At 34.6% G+C, this 24,560-nt stretch overlaps 1 protein-coding gene across 1 annotated transcript in view; it reads right to left on the bottom strand.

Moving 5' to 3' along the window:
- tho2 (THO complex subunit 2-like protein) overlaps positions 1-24,560 on the bottom strand; it is a 779,097-nt gene that overhangs the window by 345,149 nt on the left and 409,388 nt on the right. Inside the window, exons 25-26 of the mRNA XM_090391861.1 lie at positions 22,077-22,218; positions 13,721-13,878 (exon numbers count right to left, since the gene is read on the bottom strand). Of these exons, the coding sequence (XP_090247987.1) occupies positions 13,721-13,878; positions 22,077-22,218 (300 nt within the window). The remainder of the gene's footprint in view (positions 1-13,720; positions 13,879-22,076; positions 22,219-24,560) is intronic.

Here is a 24,560-nt window from a genome sequence, read left to right on the forward strand (position 1 = left end):
TCATGAAGATTCCGACAGGCTTCATCACGAGCTGACCAACAAGTAGGCGAAGGAAGTTTCATTACTTTTGCAGAAGTTTCCAGGTTCTTTCTTAGAACACTCCACTGATGTGTTGAAGATGTGATAAATACGTACAATTTCTGAAGGACATCAACAAATGCAGAAGAGTACCGACAGGATTCGGCAGTTAGAGACAGAGAATGTCCAGTGCATGGTGTGAATTCTGACAATGGATTTTTTTCAAGAATTCTTGCTTGCCCTGTGTACTTGCCTGACATGTTACTAACATTATCATATGCCTGTCCTCTGCAATTTGCTACATCAATTCCAAGTTCGTTTAGTGAAGTCAAAACTGCCTCTTGTGACTTACTTTATGTTGGAGGTTTAATGGATTTTTATTACAACACTCAAAAAGAATTAAAATAGAATTTAATACTTCCTATATAATCAATTCCTCCCCCATTCCCCGTCCCTCTCGTCAACAAGATTTTAAAAATGCCATCACCATACCCTACATCCGTGGCACTTCGGAAAAAATAGCCAAGATACTAAAAAAGATACCTACACACAGCATATAAGCCCTACTTGCTAACTTGCTACTGCAAACTTGCTACCCTTATCCGGTCTACAAAAGATCAGCTCCCTCCTCTCTCTCTGCCTGGAGTTTACAAAGTACTCTGTTCCTGTAAGCTTGCGTACTTTGGACAGACAGGCAGATCACCATCCATCCGCCTGGAGGAACACAAGTCGTACATCGTTAAACACAACTATGGCCATTCAGGCTTGGCTGACCATGTGTTGGACACCACCCACAGAGTATCATGGAAGAAAACCACCATGCTCCACCACAGCAAATTCAAGAAAGAGAGACTTTTCTTAGAAGCAGCAGCAGCTCTCAGAAACCAACCAAATCTAAATAAATACGGTTGCATTAAGCTTCCGAAGATTTGGGAAACACTCATCACCAGAGGTCCCACCTCACATTCCAGGCCACCTACGACCGCCCTTAGAGGGCGCTCCACCTAGATAGGACTTTAGTGTCACACACGTGGTTGGGCTTAGTATTGTAAGTTTTTGTGTGCATGTTACACTAATTGTTTTTGTAATCCCTGTAGATATCCTAGTGACTAGGGCGAAATATAGGAAGTATTAAATTCTATTTTAATTCTTTTTGAGTGTTGTAAAAAATCCATTAAACCTCCAACATAATGTCCTCACAGCACTTAAGCCTCTACACAAGAATTCTTGTGACTTACGTTAGAATGAAATGCTCCGCAGGAGTTCCATGTTCTTTCACATATCGTACAATGAAGGACAGGTGATCAACATGAGACAAGTCTGGTGTTGAGTCAACACTTATCGAATAGTACTTAACTATTTTAAGTTCTTCCACAATAAATTTGATGACTTTCTTGTCAATTATTTTAATAAATTCCTCATATGTGGCAAAGGAAAGATAGAAAATGAAACCTTTTCCTTTTTTCTCACTTTTGGCAATGTCCTCAGGAAGAAAGGGATCAAATTCACTAATTAACTCTAGACACATCACTACATTTCCATTATGCACAGAACCGAAAATGTCATCCTTTCCCCTCAAAGCAAATCCTCTACTGGCCAATGTTTTCACAACTGCAACTATTCGTTTTAACACCGCCTTCCAGTACTTAATTTCTTCTTCCAGCTGCTGATTTATTTGTAAGTCAATTCTCACTACAAGATTCGCTCTTTGTTTCAGAGCTATCAGACAGTGCATATGACTAGTTGCTTTCTTGTGATGACTCTCATGCTTCTGCATTTTTCCAGTCATTAAATCCACTGACAAAGTGACTATTGTCAGATCCCCCCTCCACCAAAAAGGTGAAAGGCGCACAGAATATCTTTCCGGTACAAGGAGAGAAAACAAGAAAATCACTTATTGTTTTTTTGCCATTAATCGGATTCCTCTCAATGAGTTTCTTAAAAACATGTCTTACTTTGTCAGGATAGCTCTTTGTGATTTTGAAAGATCACTGTCTAAATTTTGTGGAAACCCGTTAACTGTGATATACTCGCGTGTTACTTCATTTAGAATCCACTCAGCTGGGTTTTTCTTTACTCACTATCACCTGTGCTACCAAATTGTTGGGATTTGTTGTAGGCACGTCATTTGAAACAGATTCAATTTCCGTCTCCTCAACCACTTCTTGTTCTTTTTCCAAATCACAATTACTATTAGCAGATACTGACGCAAAAAAAAAAGTGTCCAGTTTTCTTGTCTTTGATACTACTTCGTTAATTTTCGCTTCCTTTTCTTTTCTCCTCTTCTTATATTCACTACCACTAAGTCGCTTTCTACCGTCACTCATGTTTTAAAATTTAAATAGTAATTTAAAACACGCAGGAAGTATCGGAATGATTTACACAATTTGTAACTTTTTAAAAGTAAAACAATAAAACAGTATTACCTCCACTCTAATGACAAGGGCACTGAAAACTAAAAATAATTTCAGATTAAGCATGTCTTAACTGCCACAAAGATATCAGGATACTGAACTAAAAAGTTAAAGGAAGGGCAACAATTAACAATCTGAATTTGAATTCGAAATAATAAAGAAGGAAAAGTTGTTACAGTTAGTAAGAATAATACCGACACAAAATTAATCTCTCCCGACTGCGATCCCTATTGACTTTGGGTCAAGTTACCGACAACAATACAGTAGCTTTCCGTGCACGTCTTCTCGTTCTGTATAGTTATGCAAAATCTGATTACATGCCAATATGCTTGCAGAGTAAACTTACAATGAGGAAAATAAAAATATTTCTCTACTTGTGAGTAGATGTGGAATAGAAGGAACATGTTATAATTACAGAAATGAGAGCCTGAAAATTTCCGCTGTCCCTCAAAATTTGCCACTCTAGGCCCGGGCCTATACAACCTATACCTAAATATGCCACTGGATCAGACCACATATGGATTATTGTGTATGCCTATATAAATTATTAAACTTATACTTTACAACATGCACTCTCCCTGGAATGACATTTATCCCTATCTTTTTTCGGCACAAAGGTATCAGATCAATAGCTTTCTCAGCATGTTAGGTTCACAAAAAAGTTTTGGGTTGTGCACAAAAAACCTACCTAATTCTTTTTATTTTTTTAAATGTTTTTATTTAAAAAAAAAAGCTTAGAAGAAGACAGCTTGCCTAATCAATGATGGATCTTTTTCAAAGCGACTCACTTCAACTACTATCTCACAGTATGTTTCTGCATGTCTTTTCTATAGAAAATACATATAGAAATGGTATTTCCATGAATGCTATTTCAACAAATTTTCATCCATCATTCTTCCCCTTTTTATTAAGCATGTTATAGTACAAGCAGAAGATGTACCAGTACATCTGAAACTGGAATCCAACCAACATATCTCGATGTTGGTTGATTTTGCGAGAAAGACCGCTCTTTCTCACAAAACATTTCTCAACTATCAAATATTGATAGGTTCTATATCCCACAAAAAAGCACTATACTGATCTATAAGTTTTGCAATGTTTTGGAGTTAGAGGTTGCAGCTGTTTGGTTCTGTTATACATGAAGTTTATTTAGAAGTATTAGTTACTGGCTTTCCTTTTCCATTTCCCTGGATCAAGTTGATAAAAACAGTTAAGTATTTGATGTTAGTAATAACTGCAATATAGACCATCTATCCATTAAAATACCACATATTTCTCATTATTTTGCTAACAACATTAACCTTCCAAATACAAAGACATCATGTCTCCAGGTCAAATTTGCTTTACCATTAAATGCCTTTAACTCAGCCAATCTTGGCCTTGTGTCATTTCCACTCCTACGTGATATCCACTCCTTTCCATGGCCAGATTGTTATTTCTGCTCCACTACTTCAAAAACCTGCACTGAAGGAGTAACAGAAATAATAATATTAACTGGAATGCATTCTACCCCCAAACCCCTGATTACTTTCCAGCTTCACACTCAACCTTCGCTGCCACTTGCAAAAAACAAATTCTGAAAAGAGAAATCCTAGTGCTCCTGTTAAATGGCAGTTAAGTTTTCTGGAGCAGAAGCACAGAAATTGCATTTTCTGAATGCAATTTCTGTGCTTCTGCTAGTCCACCTCTTTCTTATTTATCCTGAAAGTATGCGTATGATCATAATACACACAAAGATAACAAACCTGCATTATTCTTCTATTTCAAGTACAGCAATGGTGACCATGGCAGATTATCTCAAAAAATCCTGAAAAGAGCATATTTACATGCTTCTAGTCTCTGGATACAAAGAAATCAAAAGAATATTTAATAATCTGGACACCAACAGCCACCTAGGCATGAAAGCCTACTTCTATTTTGCTAAAAATCTGTGTTCTAGAATATAAATACCATTTCGTCAGTCTATCCTACTGGAGTGGCATCTACCCTACAGTATGGAAACAAGCCTATGTTCAACTCATTCCAAAAAAGGTCAGACAAAATATCATCCATTTGCTTTTACCTGAGCTGTGACAAATGTGACAGAGAAAGCCATCAAAAGCCAACTACTTCCATCTAGAGGCTCACCTACTAATTTGTTATCAATAACACAGATTCTGCCACTTTCAGTTATAGGCTATTATGATCGGGTCTAGCATAGAAGCCTGCTCACCAATCCTTGCATCTTATGGTGTGCCTTCCAACCATTGCAATGTCACTAGCATCAGTTCTGCACTCACTACATGTCATGGTAGATAGCTTCCTCACTTTGGATTTCTTCCAACAATAATGATGATCTTGCATTCATCTACTCTCGAATCCTATAGATAAATTACTCTCATTGATCATCATATCAAATAATGTTCAAAGGAAGCCCTTGTGAAGGTTAATACAGAGGACTGTCTTTTTCTCATAGGAAAGTCTCACTTTACTTCTTACTTTTGATAATACTCAGATCTTCATTCTTTGGCTTTCCTGGCAAACACATATTCACTATTGATGAATTTTTCTCAAGGTATCTCTTCTCACCTGTATAGCTACTAATACTGTACAAATCCTAGATTTTAAATACTTTTGATGAATCCAACCCATCAAAGTTTGCACATAATACATTATTATTAGTAGTACTGTGGGTAGGACTATGGATTAGATAATCTGGAAACTCTACTTTAAAAAACAAACAAACCATTTCAAGGCCTTCACATTATTAGAATATGGTCTCATGCTGGGCAATGAAATTCATCTACCTCAAGAAATTTCTAAAACACCAACACCCACGGTGGGATTCAATCCAATAACCTGTCGAGCATAAATGCTAACCACTGGGCCAACCTGGCTGGTGGACACTTTAGGGTATGGACTAAACCTTTCTAAAAATACTTGCTATCTCATCACATAATGAAATTCCTGACATGTACCCTCAACGGATACATCATACAGGATACATCTTAGTACTACCATTACGAAGTACTACAATGAAGAACTTACATTATTAATAACTTACTATCAACATTTTTCCTAAAAATCAATCTGTTATCTGTCAAGACTCCAACATTATCAGATCTTATATTTGTCTTCTAAGACACTGTATCAATCCACCTATATCTTGGTCTTCCTCTGGGTCTTTTTCCTACCAGTAAGTCAGAGAACACTTGTTTTGCTAATCTTTCGTCCCCATTCTGTTTAAGTGACAATATCACCGGAGATTAGCTCTGATAAAACATTCCTGGATGCTAACAATGTTAAGTTCTTTCCTAATATCCTTGTTTTTATATGATAATGACATTGATGCCATCTGTTTATTTATTGTATTTATATTCAATACAAAACATACAAAGCGAATATTGCAAAAATTAAATGCAAATATTACATTTTAACATCTTACATACACATTTGACATGGCACACTTAGTCTTAAAACATTTAAAATTTGTTTTCATTATTTCACGGACCACTTCAACAAAACTAAAGACTCCCAAGGGGGCCGAGGCCCACAGTATGGGAAGCACTGCTCTAAGGCACTTTTTATCTTATCAATCCACCTATATCTTGGTCTTTTCCCTGCCAACCTGGCAGAGAACACTTGTTTTGCTAATCTTTCCTCGTCCATTCTGTTTAAAAGCGACCATACCACCTGAGATTAGTTCTGCTAACACATTACTGGATGCTGACAATGTCAACTTCTTTCTTAATATCCTCGTTTTTAATATGATATTGCTATTGATGCCATCTGTTCATGCCTCTAATCTTTCTCAGGAATCTCAGATCAGCAGTCTCCAATCTTTGGTCAAGTGTTTTACTTCTGATCCAGCTCTCAGATATATAAGTTAAAATTGGTTTTAACACTATCTTGTACTTTAATATTTTGACTAATTTCTCTCTTACTCCATATAAATTTATTCAGTTGACTTTCTATCACACGATCTTTATTGATTCTGTTGTCTATTTCCATATTAAATTTACCATCTTCACTAAAAATAATATAGGTACCTGAAATCTTTCACTTGTTCTATAAGTTCTCCATTCACAATGCAGTTGATATTTTCAATCTTTCAACCTATTTTCATTGTCATTGTATTTTTAATGCTGACCTTCATACCATATCTATTACAATAGTTATTCAATTTAGTCAGGGGAATCTTGCAGACTTGTAGCGGATTTATTTAGAAGTATAACATCATTTGCATAAAGCAAAGAGCAGACATTAACATCTCCAATTTTGATATCACATTTAATACCGCTTTCCTTCATAATGTGATCCATATAGATAATGAATAACAGAGGGGATAATGTACATCTTTGACTCACACAAGATTTAACATTAAACCATCTTCCTGTACTTCAATTTTAACTGCTGACTTACAACTCAAATAAAGATTAAGTATTGCTTGATATAATGCCGCATTGACACCAAATAACTGTAGCGCATTAAATAGCTTCTCTCTTGGCATCTTGTCATGTGTCTTTTCTAGATCTACAAAACTAAAATACAGGTCTTTGTTATATTTCGATGATTTCTGAACTATCTGTCGTAAAGTGAAAATCTGATCCTGACAGACTCTATTTGGACTGAATCCAGCTTTTCTTCCACAATCCATCTCAACTGTTTCTCAAGTATACTTGCATAAATATTACCAGGGACACTCAGTAGAGAAATACCTCTGTAATTCTCACATTCAGTTTTATTTCCCTTTTTATATATGGGTACTATGACAGGACTACTCCAATCATCCAGAATTCGTCTCTCTGTCTAGGCCTTCTGAACTATGCAGTGCAGTCACTGTAAGACTTTTATACCTCCATACTTAGCATTTCTGGTCAAACATCATCTACTCCTGCTGCCTTTCTAATTTTAAGCCTTTGATGGCTTTTCTACTTCAAGTATGGATATGTATTCCTGACTGTATGCCTGTTGAGTGTTTTTTTCCACTGTGCTATCACTGCTTGTTTCATTTAGCAATTTCTCGAAGTAATTACTCCATACTCCAAGGATATCTTTTTCTCCAGTATTCATGTCACCTTGTTCATCTTTAATTCCTTTTACAGCACTCTTTCCTCCATTTCTGAGCTTCTTCAACAACCTCCAGATTGTCCTGCCACCTTTTTGATATTTATTATCTATGTTCTTACCAAAGTCTTCCCATGACTTTTGTTTAGCTAGTTTACACAGTGTTTAGCTTTCTTACATTTGTCTCTCTAATCTCTAAGAGCACAAGCTGACTTATTTGCCAGGAACTTTTGATATGCTTTCTTCTTTTCCTTCACTGCCTCTTTAACTTCCTGTGTCCACCAGGGAGTTCTGATTTTTTTATCCTTGCACACAACCTCACCACATGCCTCTCTGACAGAATCAATCAATGTTTTCTTCAGAGTTTGCCACTGAATCTCCAAGGTTTGATTCCTGTTCTCAAACTCTTTCATTTTCTTTTCAATAATCTTTCTGTATTTTAGTCTACAGTTCACATCTGAGAGCTGCTCAACTTTTATTCGCTTTAAAACATTCTGAAATTCAATTTTATCCTGCTCAAGACTAAATGGTGATCACATCCAATTTCAAATCCTCTGTACACTCTGGTGTCATGTCCTGCACCAATGAGAAAACATCACTATCAACAATAACATAATGAGACTTTACTTATTCCTTGCCTCTTCTCTCCATGTGAATTTGTGCACATTTTTATGCACAAATTCACAGCTTTGCTCTTTTCTCCAAATTTTATCAGAATATTTTTGTATGCCTGACAATCATTTCCAACTGTGCTATTTAGATCCCCAAGAAGGACCAACTTTTCCTTTTTCATTGTGTCAGTTGCTTTCTCTAAAGCCTCAAAAAATTCTCAACTTCTACTTTAGAACCTTCTGTGGGACCATAGGCACAAATAAGTCTCATTGTCTAGTCCCCCCCCCCCCCTTCTGATATTTGCCCATATCACTCTACTTGAGACTGCCTGTCATTCAAGAAGATGAGCCTCATATTTTGTGTTGAATACTATGGCTACTACTTCTTTTCCTTGATTGTCATTGCCTGAATATAACATTTTGTATTTATTACTCAGAAAGATCTCACCAGTTTTTATCTTTTTTGTTTCAGTCACCCCCCTATTATGTCCATCTGGTACTTGTCTAATTCCTCACCTAGCTCCATTTCTTTGTCATTCAGGCTTCTTGTGTTGATAGTACCAATCTTGAACTCTAGTGATTCTGAATTGAGGATGTTATAAGATTTGTTCCGGTAGCTGACTTTTCGCTTTGCCCTGGTTCCCTGTCGAAAACAACAGAGGTCTTAACCAGGCGATGCCCCAGCCAGCATGAAATCCTGTCATGTTGTACCATCATTTTTATATTTTAGTTTAAGCCAATAAGAATACAATTTCGACTAAATCCCAAATTGCCAGCACATAATCGTTCTTTCAGTATCCAGGTAGATATCTAACAGGGTGAACCACAAGATGGTGAGGATTGGACATTAGGTCAGGAGCCCTAATTGGTTCTCCGCATTCCTTTAAAGGCTATGTGCAGGTTTCCTCTCTGCATTTATCTTCCCTTTTATAATCAAACGAAGTATCTTATATTTTTTCATTATGAAGTAAGTGACCAAAATATGCAGTTTGTCTTCTTCTTATGGTATCTAAAAGTTCACGATTTTCCTGTTTGTTCCAGTACTTCTTGGATGTTTCTGCTGTCCGTGGGAGTTTGTTGATCTTTTTTTTTTTTTTTTTTTTTTTTTTTTTTTTTTTTTTTTTACAAAATTAAGTGGATATTGAATACCACATTATCTCTTAGCCGAATAAGAAACTCAAAGATAGGAAATCTAATCTAAGAGTTTCATGCTGCCATGAATGTCTTAGATTAGATTACCTATCTTTGAGCTTCTTAGTCGGCTAAGAAATAATGTGGTATTCAATATCCACCTAAGTTTGAATAATTTATTTTACTTCGCCGAAGTGAAGCCTGTTGGCCCTTACTTTCAGTTTTTTTTTTTTTTTTTTAAATCAATGTTGTCTTCAAAATCCAAGTTTCTGCACCATACAGGCCATTTAACCATGCATACTCTAAGCTCTAAATTTAAATTGCAGTTATGCAGTGTCGATTTCCTCAGGACAAAATATTTTCTTGCAATTTCAATTCTAACTTTTATTTCCATTTCTGGATTGCATTCTTCATTTAACCAACATCTGAGATGTTTAAAATTTGTCACTCTTTCTATATGTTTCCAGTTTAAAGAAAGTGCTGAATTAAGAATTGATTTCCTACCTAGGACTATGAATTTAGTTTTGGTGATATTTATTCTTAATCTCATTTTTTCACTCTCTTCATTCACTAGTTCCAGGAGATTTTGAAGATCCTGAATATTGTCAGCCAGAAGAAAACTGTCATCAGCATATCGGATGTTATTGATGATTTCACCATTGTTATGTCGTGACATTACCTTAATTTTATATTTTTATTGTGTTCTTCTTCCTATTTTATTAGTGTTAAATTATCACAGTGTAGTGTTATCACTTTAACTATGTACTTCTATGGTCTATACTCATGAAACTATCATAACACTCCACTCCCGCATTTACTGTATAATCTATCCTGACAATTGGCAAATTCTTAGAATGATTAAGTATATTAAATAATTAACAAAGGGTAGATCTTTGAAAGGAGTCCTATCCTCAGTAATAATGGTCTGGAGTCACCTCTTAAATCAGGTTCTGGCAATATTTATTTCGTCAAGCTGCGCCAGCCAGATCCCTAGGTTAGAAATTCCTCTTAACCAAGGAGTAACCTTCAGAAAATATACTAAGCTAATCAATTTACTAATTGCTTCTTATCTCAGTTTATCTATGTCGCTTAATTTACAGTCGTAGTCTCTGTCAAATAATTCTATCCCGTTCGGATTTAGATATTAGTAAGCGGTGCATTGGATTCAATTCAAGGCACAAACCTGGTTAAGATATTCAAGATACATTTTATTAAATTCCTAAGGTTACACATTTACAAGAATAAACTCAATTGGAATATAGGTATCCCTAGTAAAAGGTTAAGCATAGCTGTATTTTATACAACAATTCAAGCATAGGTTAATTCCATAGCACAAAATTTGTTAGCTTCCTCCAAATATCCTTACTAGTCTACACACACTCTCAAATTACAGTAAACCCTTGCCGAATGCAGGGGTTACGTCATTAATACATTGCGTACACGGCAAAAGCGCGTTCTGCAAAGTTAACTTTCTATGGAAAAAAATGTGTCAGGTATAGTTCAAATTAAGAAAGTATGTATGTATAATTTAAACTAACCTAAATATTGTCGTAATTAAAAGGGAAAAATGAAACAAATGTTAATTGAAAGGATTTTAGTTACTGCTTAATAAGTAGATACATGATACAATTATTTTTTTTAAAAAGCTAGTGAATTTTGCTTGGGACAATGACCGATGCAACTCTTTAAAAGTTTTGCGGTAAGGAGCGCTTTTGACGTTAATGGAGTCTGTAATAATGTTATCAACTTGAACAAATGCTTTTTGGTTGCAATATGAATTTTCGATGATGCTAATGTCTTTACTACCTAATCCAATTCTTTTTAATAATTCAATGATTTTAGTGTGTCTGACTTTGTCAAATGCTTTATTGAAGTCGATGAAGCATATGAATACTTCCTTGTTTTGGTCACTACATTTTTGGAATACGATTTGAGAATAGAAACGAGCCTCTCTTGTTCCCAAACCACTTCTAAAGCCAAATTGAGTATCACTGATGGTATCATCACATTTTCTGTATATTCTTTTTTGAATTACTTTCTGAAACATTTTGAGAACATGATCATTCTGTAGTCATTACAAATTTTGTGATTTACTATTTTAGGTAGCATGATGAAGGTCAACTGTAACCAGTCTTGAGGGATTATGCCTGTATCGTAGATCTTAATAAACAGCTTTACTAATATAGTAATGTTGTCGCCTTCCAATAACTTTACTATTTCTGCTGGTCTTCTATCAGGGCCTAAGACTTTACCATTTTAGCTGAGTTCAGCCATATTCTACATCTGATCTTAGAATGCATGGACCTTCCATCTGTTCATAAGTGACTTTACCATTTTAGCTGAGTTCAGCCATATTCTACATCTGATCTTAGAATGCATAGACTTCCATCTGTTCATAAGTATTTTCTGGGTTTTGTCTGTTATCAGTAAAGAGTTCTACATATTTCATCCATTCTTGTATTTCATCCTTTTTTGGATATTATTTCTCCCTTTTTTGTGTAGATTAAAACTGTCATGCTTTTCCTGTAGAAATTCTATTTCTTTACATTTTTCATTCATCCAGATTTCTTTTGCTTCTTTGATCTTGTCTTTAGTAATTTTCTGAACCTCTTTATATTTTGTTGGACAATGATTTTTTATATGATCTGCATTGATCCACGAGAGAAAGAATTTCATCAGTTATCCAATCTTTCTCTTTTATTGCTCTATCAGGACACAAAGTATTGGCACATTTCACTTTCAGATTTTAATTTGTCCCATGATTCATCAAGCCACATGAATGCTGCAGGGAATGTCATCATTCTTGATAAGTGCTATCTCTTGATTCAATTTTTTCTTATCTCTGGGTTTTTAACTTTCCTAGATCAAACATTTTTTTTGTCATCATGATGTCATCATTCTTGATAAGTGCTATCTCTTGATTCAGTTTTTTCTTATCTCTGGGTTTTTTAACTTTCCTAGATCAAACGTTTTTTTTTTGTTATCATGATGTCATCATTCTTGATAAGTGTTATCTCTTAATTCAGATCTTGATTCAGTTTTTTTCTTATCTCTGGTTTTTTTTTTTTTTTTAACTTTCCTAGATCAAACTTTTTTTGTTGATGTTTCTTAGGTATAACTTTCAGTCTATGTTTTAACTCTGTCACCAGTAGATTATGATCAGAAGCAATATCCGCACTAGGATACATTTTTGTGCTCTTTACGGAACTTTGAAATCATTGATTAATTAGCAAGTAATCAATTTGGTTTCTGACTATATTTGAATTATTATCCGGTGGTGATTGCCAAGTATATAGCCTTCAGAGTGGTAATTTAAACCATGTGTTTGTGATTATTAGTTCCTCTTCTTGGAAGAATTGAATAAGATGTCTCCTCTCTCATTTCTTGTTCCCAGTCCATGTTTACCAACTATATCTCCTCTTTTACCTTTCCCACCTTCAGCACTGAAATCACTAATGATGATGATGATAATACTGTGTTTCTTTGTATTTTTCATTAGTTCTTTTAATTGATCACAAAATTCTTCAATCTGGGTATCATTCGTGTGAGCAGTAGGGACACTGACCTGTATAAGATTGATATCTAGTCGTTAACCTTTCTTTTAATAACATGATCCTATCGGAGTAGGGCATGAAGGTGAATAATGACTTATTGGCATCTTTGTTCAATATTATTCCAACTCTGTTTTGATGATTGTTTTCACTTCCAGAGTGGTACACATCATCAACTAGAGTTTTGCCTGATCCTGGCCATCTAACTTCACTCATTTCTAAAATCTCAATTCCAAGTCTTTTCATTTTTTGGATGGCATTTCTTAGCTTACCTGCTTCATACCAGGTTCTGACATTCCAGTTCCTAGTTTTAGTGGATACACCATTTTGAGCTTGGAGATTCTTTGCATCCCTGTCCCATTTAAGGGATGCTGGGAACTTGGGGCCGTTCGTGCAGATTTGCTCACCACGATGGCTAGTATATTACAGACGTACACAATAATAAACTGTATTGCCATCTGCAATTTTCTAATCACAAGCTTTACCATCATCATGTATATGTCCAATACAATTTTTTCAATGATCTTTATCATAAATGCAAAAATCTTATGTTTTATCTTCTTACATTAAATATTCTTCCATTCTTTCACTTTAAATCATGAATCTTCTCAGGAAATTACTAACCTTCAGAAATCATGATGGATATGTCAACAAAAGATATGCATACCTGCATAATATATTTTTCAGCAGAAAATTCCAGCAAAAATGGGTTCATGAGAAATGTTAAGACATTCATGGGATTTTCTGCTGTTTAAGCAATTCATTGCATGAGTATTTAATGGTAAGCCATCTTAACAGGAAAATTTTTGGATTAATATCCAAGGAAGAAAACAAGCCCATATTTAAATAAGTCACAAAATATTGTAATCAAAAATAATCACATTTAAAATGAATTTTAAAAAATACAAAAAATTAAAAAATGATAAAATAAAGAACAACAGATCCTTACCCTATCATAACAAATTAAAGTAGAAAAATTAGGTGTCTTCAATGTATGGATTAAGTGAACAAACTTGGCACAATACAGAGCATCAACCGATGTAAAAATGCATCTTGGAAACACACATAACTGCAAAAATTGAGTGATTGTTTCATTTTTGGCAGAACCTAAATTAAGAAAATAAAATATTAGGATTTTATAAAAATCAGCATACAGTTCATATCTGCATCTCTTGTCTTCCTATTGAAGACAGGAGTTGCTGATTGACAATCACAATCAAAATATTATATCGCATTTTAATGCACAATCAATTCCTATCAACTGCCAATTAAATTTTCTCACTAGTGTAGTGTGATCCATGAGATGGTAAAGCACAACTCATAGCCATTCCTTCAAAAATATCTACAGTTATCCTAGCCAGAGGATTCGTACATTTCTTGGTAATAGATGATCATCACTACAAAGTGAAACATCAAATGCATTCATTAATGGCAGTCTGAGAATGTGTCTCCATGACAGGATTTTGGGCCAACTTTTTTCCCCGTCACTGCAGTGTGAACAAGGTCATTCAAGAAAAGATGTGATGATACCAATTACTATTTTATCCTCATAAGAAGACTGAAACTGCTTTTGAAGAAACCATTAAATAGTACTTTTATTTATTTATTATTATTTTTAAACCTATAGTATATTAGTACCATTGGTGGGCTGAGGATTTTTTCTTTTCTTTTTGTGATATTTATGATTGCCAGTGGTGGTCACACCAGATGATGAAATTCATCACCCAGTGAGAGACCACCGCTCTGCTTACTGGAGGTCTGAAGTAGCTTAAAAAAGTTCAATGTTTTTCTCCAGAGCAGGGTTTCTGGACTATATAAAATAAGTACAAAGGGGAAAAAAAAAGCAAAATGGGGGGAAAAATCCTTAGCCTGCCCACAGTATGTACTACAGTTTTACAAATAAACCTTTTGTGGATGGGAGTCACATAAAATAATAAATAAATAAATAAAAAGGAAGGAAAGGTACTGCTGAGGTTAAATAGCAATTCTATAAAGCTAACACACAAACGAGTTTAAATCATGAGCATTATTATGCATGTTCCCAGGTCAATTTGTCAGTTTTAATGGAAAGAAAAGCAAGTTTCGAAAACAGGAACAAACACAGACAGCATTAATTATGAAAGAATTTTTTTTTCCATTTACACATCATCTGTTCAATGGATATCCACAGATGTTGTATGGTCACTCCGATGCTCAATGATGTGCCACCCCAGTCCTCGCCATGCAGTCCTGTTGTATGCCTTTCTGGAGGCCTCAACTCACACAATCCATCCACCTCATTGATGGTCTAAGCCAGGGGTTCCAACCCTATGCCCGCGGGCACCATGCGCCCGTCGACCAATTTGTATGTGCCCGCCGCTGTTCAACCGTGTGCCGTATAGTTTGAAATAATCACGCAACAATTCATGGCATGCTATATGACGCATGCGTTAATGACACATGACGAGTATCAAATGCATACAATGTAAAGTAGACATCGCATTCGAAGTTTTTCATTCCAGTTTAAGAACTGGAATATCATCATATTCTCCTAATTATGAAGCACTGGCCAATGAAATGCCAAAGATCACACTAACTTACATATATATATTTTAATTTTTATATAATGTAAAGTTGTATATATTCATTTAACAAACGAATTCAAAAAATTTGCTTGAAAAAATAGATGGTGCCCATCGCCCTATCGGTATTTTAGAATGTGCTCTAGGAAACAAAAAGGTTGGGAACCCCTGGTCTAAGCCTTCCTCTTTTACCAGGAACTTTACCGTCTATTACTGTTCTGAGAAGTCCTCCTTCCATCCCTTCAATGTGTCCAAAATACTTTAACTTTCTTCTCTCAATATCCTCAAGGAAGTCTTTTTAAAGTTCTACTGATCTTTTCTAACACCCATTCATTTGTATACCTATCAGTATATCACATCCTCAACAGCAGCTCTCCTTGTTCCCATGTGGGACAGATCCATCCTTCCAGATTTTAGACAAGTTTCTGACTCTTGTTATGGCCATTCCTAATCTTCTTCTGAACAACAATTCTTCACATTAATAATGGATTCCCAGGTACTCAACCTTACACAAAAGAAGCAAAATTCTGATTCTAGCAGTGCAGTTGTGAATGGAACCTGAGCTGGTGAGAGAGTTCAAATTCTTGAAGGTTGGATTTTATTCTTTGATGAATCAAGCAACACTTTTTCACTTGTGGTAACAATATTCTAGGAAGACTGTTTATATATTACTGCATAAGCTCAACCTGAAGTTCTGCTCAGATGCAGATTATGTTGTTGTTGTTGTTTTTCTCTTTTATATGTGTGTGAGACCATCTGTGCATGGAGATTTGAATTTTGGTAGAAAAAAAAAATTCAAGAGACTATATTTTTTTTAAAAAATTGGGATTCTTTGAGGAGTGGAGATATCTATATTATTAAAGATAATAAGTGATGCTTTTGATTTATAGAGTATATTTTAGATCAGGTTAGTGTATTTTTACTATAATATTATAAGTTTTTATTGCATTTAGTACATTTGCTATTATATTTCTAGAGGTAAGTAATTATTCGAAAATCAAACAGGGAGATGGAGAGAGAGAGCAGAAAAACGTTTATAAGAATGAAGTATAAGGAAATTACAAGAACTATAACAGAAAATAAAATGAGGAATTTCATAAGATAAGTTATCAATGAATAATAATAATAACAAGGTAATTCAATAAGAATATAAGAAAAAAAGAAGTAATATAGTATAGTGGTTCACTCGTGGTCCACTTTTATCCAAAGTAATTTAATAATAAGGTGAGACACCTTTTGGTAACGATGACTTCTCCATTGCTTCCACCTTGGTATCACCACATCTGGGTCTGGCTCCCACTGACGAGACCTCAATAAAGATCGAAACTGGTCTGGGTTGTGGCCCTTCCCTTAATGAATAGCATTATACATGTACGCAAGGAGATGTGCTTTGCATTATGCGAGATACTAAGACAAGGAGTGATGAGAGCTTGGTCCACCTTTACCACGAGTTGCTTCAGTCCTGAAGATACTTCAGGCACAAACTTTGTTTCCTTTCACTTGGATAAGGGATTAAACTAAATTTATTATATAATAGAACCTCAGTTGGCATCCTCAATGACCACAGTCCACCTCAACTTTCCTAACTACATCCTGCATGGTGCATTTTGCAAAAAAAGGTGGGACATGTGCTTTTGTGAAATCTGATATTCCTTGTAAAGGGCCATCCAACTTGGAATCCCCACTTTTCAGAGAAGACTTCCAGGACACATTGCAGAAGTGGCAAGAATGCTGGGAGTGCTGTATTGGTATGCAAGGGGACTATTTTGAAGGTGATAGTGTGTAAACATAGATAAAGTAATTTCTCATAAACAGAGCTAGTCTCGCAACTTTTTGATACCGCTTCGTATGCTCATATTTGTTAAAACATTTCATATCATATCGCATAAAAGTCTGTTGCTTAAACTGGAAAATGTGGGATTGGAATATAAACTATTCGCTTAGATAAGTGGAGTGCTGAGGTATCAGAAAGTTGTATATGGTGAGTTGTGAATTTGCCAGATTTAAGGTAAACAGGTCCCAAGGATCATTTCTTTGACCATTATTGTTTAATCCACGTATTAATGATATTGGGAAGGGTATGACAGGAGATTTTCAATTTGTTTGCTGATGATGGAAAGATAGGCAGGTCAATAAGAGATACAACTAATGTTAAACATTTAGTTTGTGGTTTGAATAGGCTGGAAATATGGGCAAACAATTGTTATCATTTCAAAGTTATAAGTGTAAAGTTATGCACTTTGGTGTGATGAGATATCCAGCAGCATATCATATTGGTGGGAATGTACTTGGAGTAATTAATGAGGCTAGAGATTTTAGTTTTGGTGGACAGAAAGTTGAAGCTCAGGAGTCACATAACAAAAATTGCAAATACAACTCAGTGAATAATTGTGATATTGAAACAAATATTGACATGCAAGGATATCGAAGCCAGTTTGACTATACAAGACCTTGATACGACTGAACTGGAGTACTGTCGACGGGCTGTAGAATAGAGTTACAAAGACATCAGAATTATTCATACTGAAAATTTCTAGAATACAGTATGTAAATACAAGAATCAATTAACTAAATGTCAAGTAGCTTTCAAAGGTGAAACTAGACTCAAATATACAAATATTATTAAATAAAAAATGAAAGAATCCTGAAAACAAGAACTGAACCTTGGAGTGGCAAATTCTGAAGCACACGCTGATTCAAGATAAGAAGACATATGATGAAGTTGTTTGCAAAAACATCGTGGAGGATTTGAGAGGATATTAATTCTTCATATCAATCCTTCATTAATTTGCTCTTATACCATTTTAGCCTGGTGCTTTTTCATACCTTTGTTGACAAAGTGAATTTTCAAACGCTTTTCTTATAATATCAGGTACTTAACTTCACTTTAATTATTATTATTTTTTTTTGAGGGGTGGGGGGGGGTATTACATTCATATATAAATCCTGTCTTAGATAGCTCCTACAAATACCATCTCCATCTGTTTTCTATATCTTTTGGATCTGTCAAGATCTTTTCTATTTGCTCTTTTATCATGATACTGCTGACTGTTCCCAAGATGTTTCATTTCCTTTATTAATCTGTATGCAAGGCTTATTTTTTCTCTTTCATCACATTCTCAATCTTCTGGCATCTTTCATACATCAGTTTCATTCAGGTGATGAGTGGTGTTTCACAAAGTACTGTTTCACTGTTGAGCAGGATCACAGCAGTAACTAAGGAGGGTTTCTTCTTATGACCATCACAAGGCAAAGCTGCAACAATGAATGTTAATCCTGTTTATAGAGCTGGGTGATTTGAAATAAAATTCAATTTAGTTATGTAATCAAAGAACGAAAACTTAAATATTTCGGACATCTAACTAGACAAGAAAGCATTCAGAAATTAATATTAGAAGGAAAACTGCATGGAAAAAGAGGAAGAGGTAGACACAGGAGAATGTGGTTTGAAGATATTAAGGATTGGACTGGCTTCAATTACCATAAATGTTCCAGAGCAGCAAAAGAAAGAAAAAAGTTCCGTGACATGGTTGCCAACCTCCTTCTAGGGGATGACACTTGAAGAAGAATGAAATGACAGAGCATTATATTAAATTAAGTTAAAAAAAAAAAAAAAAAGGACAGACAATCTGCTTTCCTGGACGTCCTCCATTCTCATACCTATTTTGAAATGCTTGATACTTCTATTCACCATAAACCTATTTTCAAAGGCCACTACATACAGTAAGATTCAGCACATCATCTATCACAAAATATACGCATCTTCAAATCTTTGTTCAACAGATTTTTTGCGTTTATTATTATTGTCAGCATGGAGTGGACACTGACCATGATATCCTATGGTCGAATACTAACCTTTTACATTGGTGCAGGTTTAGGTTTGAGCAGTTATTTAAAGACAGTACCGAAGCACTTCTACAGCACTCAAATTTAAACTGGAATGACCACCTTCCTGTTGCAAAGATTTGGGAGTCTTATCCACATAAATGGCAAGCAATAATGTGTCCCCGACTCCATTTTAATTTCTTTATAAATTTAATATAACAGTGTTATTTGATTATGTAATTAAATTAAATTTTATTTCAAATCACTTGATTTTAAATTTAGGCCTTAACTAATCATATTTTATTGTAATCATCAACTAGGTGGCATCTGGTACATGGCCCAGCTCTGTAAACAGGATTTACATTCTTTGTTGCAGGTTTACCTTGTGATTATGCTGATGCACTGATGATCAGTTAGTTTCTGGTTGAAATATTTGCAGTAATAAAATTACTATATTCTTGTGAATATGTGTCTATAATGAATGTCATTATGACATTAAGTTCCATTAAAAATTTATCTAATGTTCAAACTTACCTCACTTTTCAGTTTCCTCCCATTCTAAATCACAATTGTAATGCAACTGAGAATGTAAGAATGATGAGAAAAGGGTCTTGCTACCTTTCCTAACACATGAAACTTCTTACTGAAGCTCTGTTATTTTTCAGTTTACTTTTCTTTTTAATCTTTCCATGACAACTTATCTTTGAAAATATAATGCAACAGTTTCCCACTGCATTTTGAATTTTTGGTGCATAAGCTTTTACTAATGCTTATAATTCCATGACTTCATACCTAATGCTTCTGGCATGATAACAACCACGATCTGATAGATACTCAGGCAACCCTTAAAACCTCACCCATTCAAATAAGTAGCCTGGAGTTGATTCTTCAACTTATTTCGCTCATCCACAATTGCTGTGACACATCTCCGGTCTGACAAAACTAGTTCTGTTGTTCTTTGGATTATCCTTTCTGTAAGATATTTCTCTTTGTGTCATTGAATGATAATCACAATGCATATCATTCAGTCTTTCTCATTTTCATATATGCATCCATGCTCTCATCAGCCACAGCAACAGAGTTTCCTTATTTATGTTTATTCTTTCACTGCACAATTTCTAATCCATTCAAGTAGAATGCTACAAGGATAAATCCTTCCTGCCATCAAAATTACCCAAGACATCAACCATACTATATGCATTTCTCCTACATAGTTTTATTGCTTCTTGATCAATTCTCATCCAACAAATCTTTCATATCTTTTCTTACATCATATTTCTCTTATTTCAAGTTATTCACACTGACCAGAAAAAAACAATCACACCTTCTACTTGCTCTACCTACTTTAAGGACTCAGTTATGTGACAAAATTTGACCAAGAAACATGATTTCATTGTTTAATTAACTAGTATGCTCCTCTTCATAGAATCACTGTTAATACCATATTCTATTTTTTTTTGGTTTGTGATTTTATTTATTTATTTTTGTCCTGTTTTCCTTTCCTACTACTTATCATGCACTTTTTTGATCCCTCCAGGTTGCACTGTTGTCAAACAACTGTTATGATGTTGATAATATTGCTAACATGATGAATCATAATATTAACTCATATAGTCACTTTATGAATACTGGCAGTTTTTACAGGTGTGAATCAACTGCCATGGTGAGGTCACTGTTAGTAGTAGCAGATGAACAATCAACTTGTGTTAGACGAGATAAAAATGTGTCAGAATGTCATCAAAAAGACACTTTATGAATTTTTTTTGCAGCATACTAATGCAAAAAAAAAAAAAAAGAAAGTTACAAAAGTGCTGTATTTCTGATGTCCTTGAAGACAAAGTAAGGGTAATGAAAGTTCTGTTAAAAATTCTGACAGTGGCAAAGACTAAAGGTTAGTACCAAATGTTCTTAAAACTAATTAATATGTAACACTAAACTCTTCTTCTTTATTTGATCATAATTTCATAATTAATATTTTTCTAAATTTTACATTCCTTGCTTATTTTTAACTCCTAATATAGACTGGAAATGTACCAAGCAATTAAAAAAAGGATGGCTGGTTTTCCTGATCTCAACAAACTGTTGTTAAAAAAACATCTAAGGCATCCATTCTAATTTCTATGACATCTCCCCCATACTGGGAACCTTCATTGTCAGTTTGGTATACGCAGTGCCCTTATGGAGTGTCATTATTACCCTTTGAATAGAAATATCAGATTTCGATATTATCTAGAACAACCAAAACATTTTAAAAATAGTTTTCAGGTGAATGTGAGTTTGACATTCTTTTATGTTATGGAGATAAAAGAGTTTTTTACAGGGAACTTTTTCATCCAGCAAAACATGCAAACCAGCTAGAAGACACCTATGGCAACAACTAGCAGTTATAACACAAGCAAAACTAACAAAACTGCTATATTTTTCATCTTTATTCACATGATTACTTTCCTGCATACCAGAAGTTAGTAATATTATCTAATCCTGCAAAGATGCAACAAGTTGGAAGTTTTTTTCCAACTGTTATTAATCAGTGTTCATCTTTTTGTTTTATTTCCAAATTTCACTTACATATGGTAGTGTTGGTAGTACAGCTTATTAAAACTTATCAAGTCTAGTACTAAGGTTTAAGTACAGAATCTAAAACATGTTATATTTCGTAATTTTTATATTTATGTCTGTCTCTAATATATAAGTTGTGCTCATCTTATTCAGGTACTAATGATTCTGAAAAGGTTCTCTAAAAGTTTTTAATCCTAGTTTCAGATATTCCTTTACTCAGACCTTGTATAACGAAGCTTTGCTAATTGAGTAACTTCTTTAGAGAATATCACTGAAATAAAGCAGAATCATTTAAAAATTTATTTTATAACTATTAAATTGCTGTCTGTGGCATCCGTATAAAAAGTTAAAACAGCTTACGTGACTGGAACCAAGTATCCTTTTCTGACTTCAACAATGCTAAAACGCGAGCACAATGTTCCTGCTGCTTTTTTTCTTCTTCAGTTAGTTTCTCAATCAAAGCAACACATCTCTCTTTTTCTTTCTTCTTTTTACTTTGCACCTACAGAGAAAAAGAGACCACAAATGGGATTTGTAAAAAAAATTATTAAGCAGCTAGGCTAAAATTAAAATTATTTCTGTTCATCAAAAACAAGAAAACATATAAGAATACATTCTGCTATCTGGCTCTACAAGTTGACAATCACAGAAGTTTTATTTCAATAATCACTTCAATTACAAAAGTAATTTCTGCATGACGACAAGCTAATTTCTCTCCTCTCCCCCATTTAAGGTATGTGATAAGTTAATCCCTCCCCCTTTACACAGTGAGATGCAATTTTAATGATTTTTCCCCTTTTCTCCCCCCCCCCAAAAAAAAGATGGGAAAGATGCACTAATTTATCTATCAGAATTTTCAAACCATTCTAGTTGTTTGGGATCAGCATAAAATTCTCCTTATATTTCATGTCAATGAAATTCTACAAACAGTTCCTTTTTTTTTTTTTTTTAATACTGCATACTTGTAACAAAACACCCAACCACCATGCACACATTAGCAAAGTATAAAGGCAACAGAATGAATGCTAATGGTGGGCCATGCTAAATAACTTCAGCTGTGTACAATGTAGTACAAAATGACCACAAATGAAACTATGCTTAGATTTAACTAATTTCCAGTGAAAGGTTACTATAGGTCATATATCAGTTCGTGCAAGTGCAGTACAATCAGTATAAATGATGGGTGACAGTTAAATTTTATCACCAGAATGAAAATCCCTATGCTGCTTATTGTAGTATGTAAAGCAGCTTTAAAAAGTTCCACATTTGGTCTTCAAAGAGCAGAGTTTCAGATTAACTAATCCTTGGTAAATGAAAGGATGAATAAAATGTTTACATCCTCCTTTTGTGGGCTTAATATATATATATAAAGCTCAAAGATAATTAAGGTTATTAAAAGGTCAATGGGATTCATTATCTCAATAGAGCCTCCATAGCTCAGCCAGTATAAGCAAAGCCCTTTAGTCGGAAAGACCTGGGTTAGATTCCTGTCCATGACATGAGGAACCTTTACCTGATCTCTTTCAATTAAAGGTGAGCTAGCCGGTCTCATATGGAGATAGAGGGGTTTTCCCCACCTGGAAACTCAGGTTTTTCTTCCCCCAGAACAAGCAAACCAGCCTGTGAACACAAACAGATCCAGTCGTAAAATACATACTCTTAATCCATTAGGAGGAGGGCTCAACCAGTCCTAAGGGATGGTTGAGGAAAGGGTGGAACCCCACATGAATAAAAAAATAAATAAATAAAAATCTCATTAATGACCACATTCATCAAATCTGATTAAAACCATTAATGAAGTAAAGAATATCAATAAATAGTTAGACAACCACTTAATATGAAAGAAAGGGACAGAGGAGCAATGAACAAACACAGATGCAGAGGTTCATGTGCCAGAATATTATATACCTGACTTTCTATTGAGGAACAAATAGCATCAGTTTCCCATTTTATGGTAAAGTGTGTGACCTAAAAGGCTTTGCATGATTGATGCTTGAACGTTAATTAGGATATGTGAGTGTGTGGTGAGGGGGGAGGTGATGATTTACAGCTTGGATCACCCCTCACCACCACCAAGGAAAAATGAAAATTATTAACAGTAACATTCTGAATATTGTGTATTAATAATACACCAAGTCCAACTTCAAGTTAGACTAGCCAAAAAAAGTCCTCATTTGTAACATATTGAGAACCACTTTTTAGAATTAGAACACCAGAGGAAGGCAAGACTAACATAGTCAATCTCACCCACACACAGGAAATAACTTTGTTTTAAGTGTAGAAATCAGCCATGGAAAAGAATGCATTTATCGGTATTTGGTGAAAGTCTGCCCAGATGAATAACCTATAATCAGTGCTGAACAGGCAAATTAGATGTATTGAATTTTGTGAGATACTGAAGTGTTTGTATAATTTTCATAAGGATGTATTTTGAATGAATAATTTTCATCTAGTAATTTAGTCAATTTGACTGGCAAAGTAGATAGCATCTCCAGTCACTGATCAAAAGGCCATGCATTCAAATCTTAGTGTGACATGAATGTCTGTAAATGTTCTCAGGTGATACACAATTTTTATCACCTAATGTGAGACCACCATTCGGCTTACTGTTGGCTTGAATTCATTTGAAAGAATTCAATATTTGATCTCAAGAGAATTTTTTTGATTTCATCACTATTTTACTTATAACTATTTTTTTGTCGATCACATCCACAAAAAAGGTTGGAAACCTATATAACATTTTAGTACCTTGGGTAGATTAACCATTAGATAATCAAATAACCTTGGTACAGGGACCAAACAATAATTATAATGATAACTAATATTTAAGGAATTGACAGCGTA

Source organism: Typopeltis vanoorti, chromosome 4 (assembly GCF_054136105.1).
Source record: "Typopeltis vanoorti isolate ZY-2024b chromosome 4, IOZ_Tvanoo_1.0, whole genome shotgun sequence".
Lineage (NCBI taxonomy): Eukaryota > Metazoa > Arthropoda > Arachnida > Uropygi > Thelyphonidae > Typopeltis > Typopeltis vanoorti.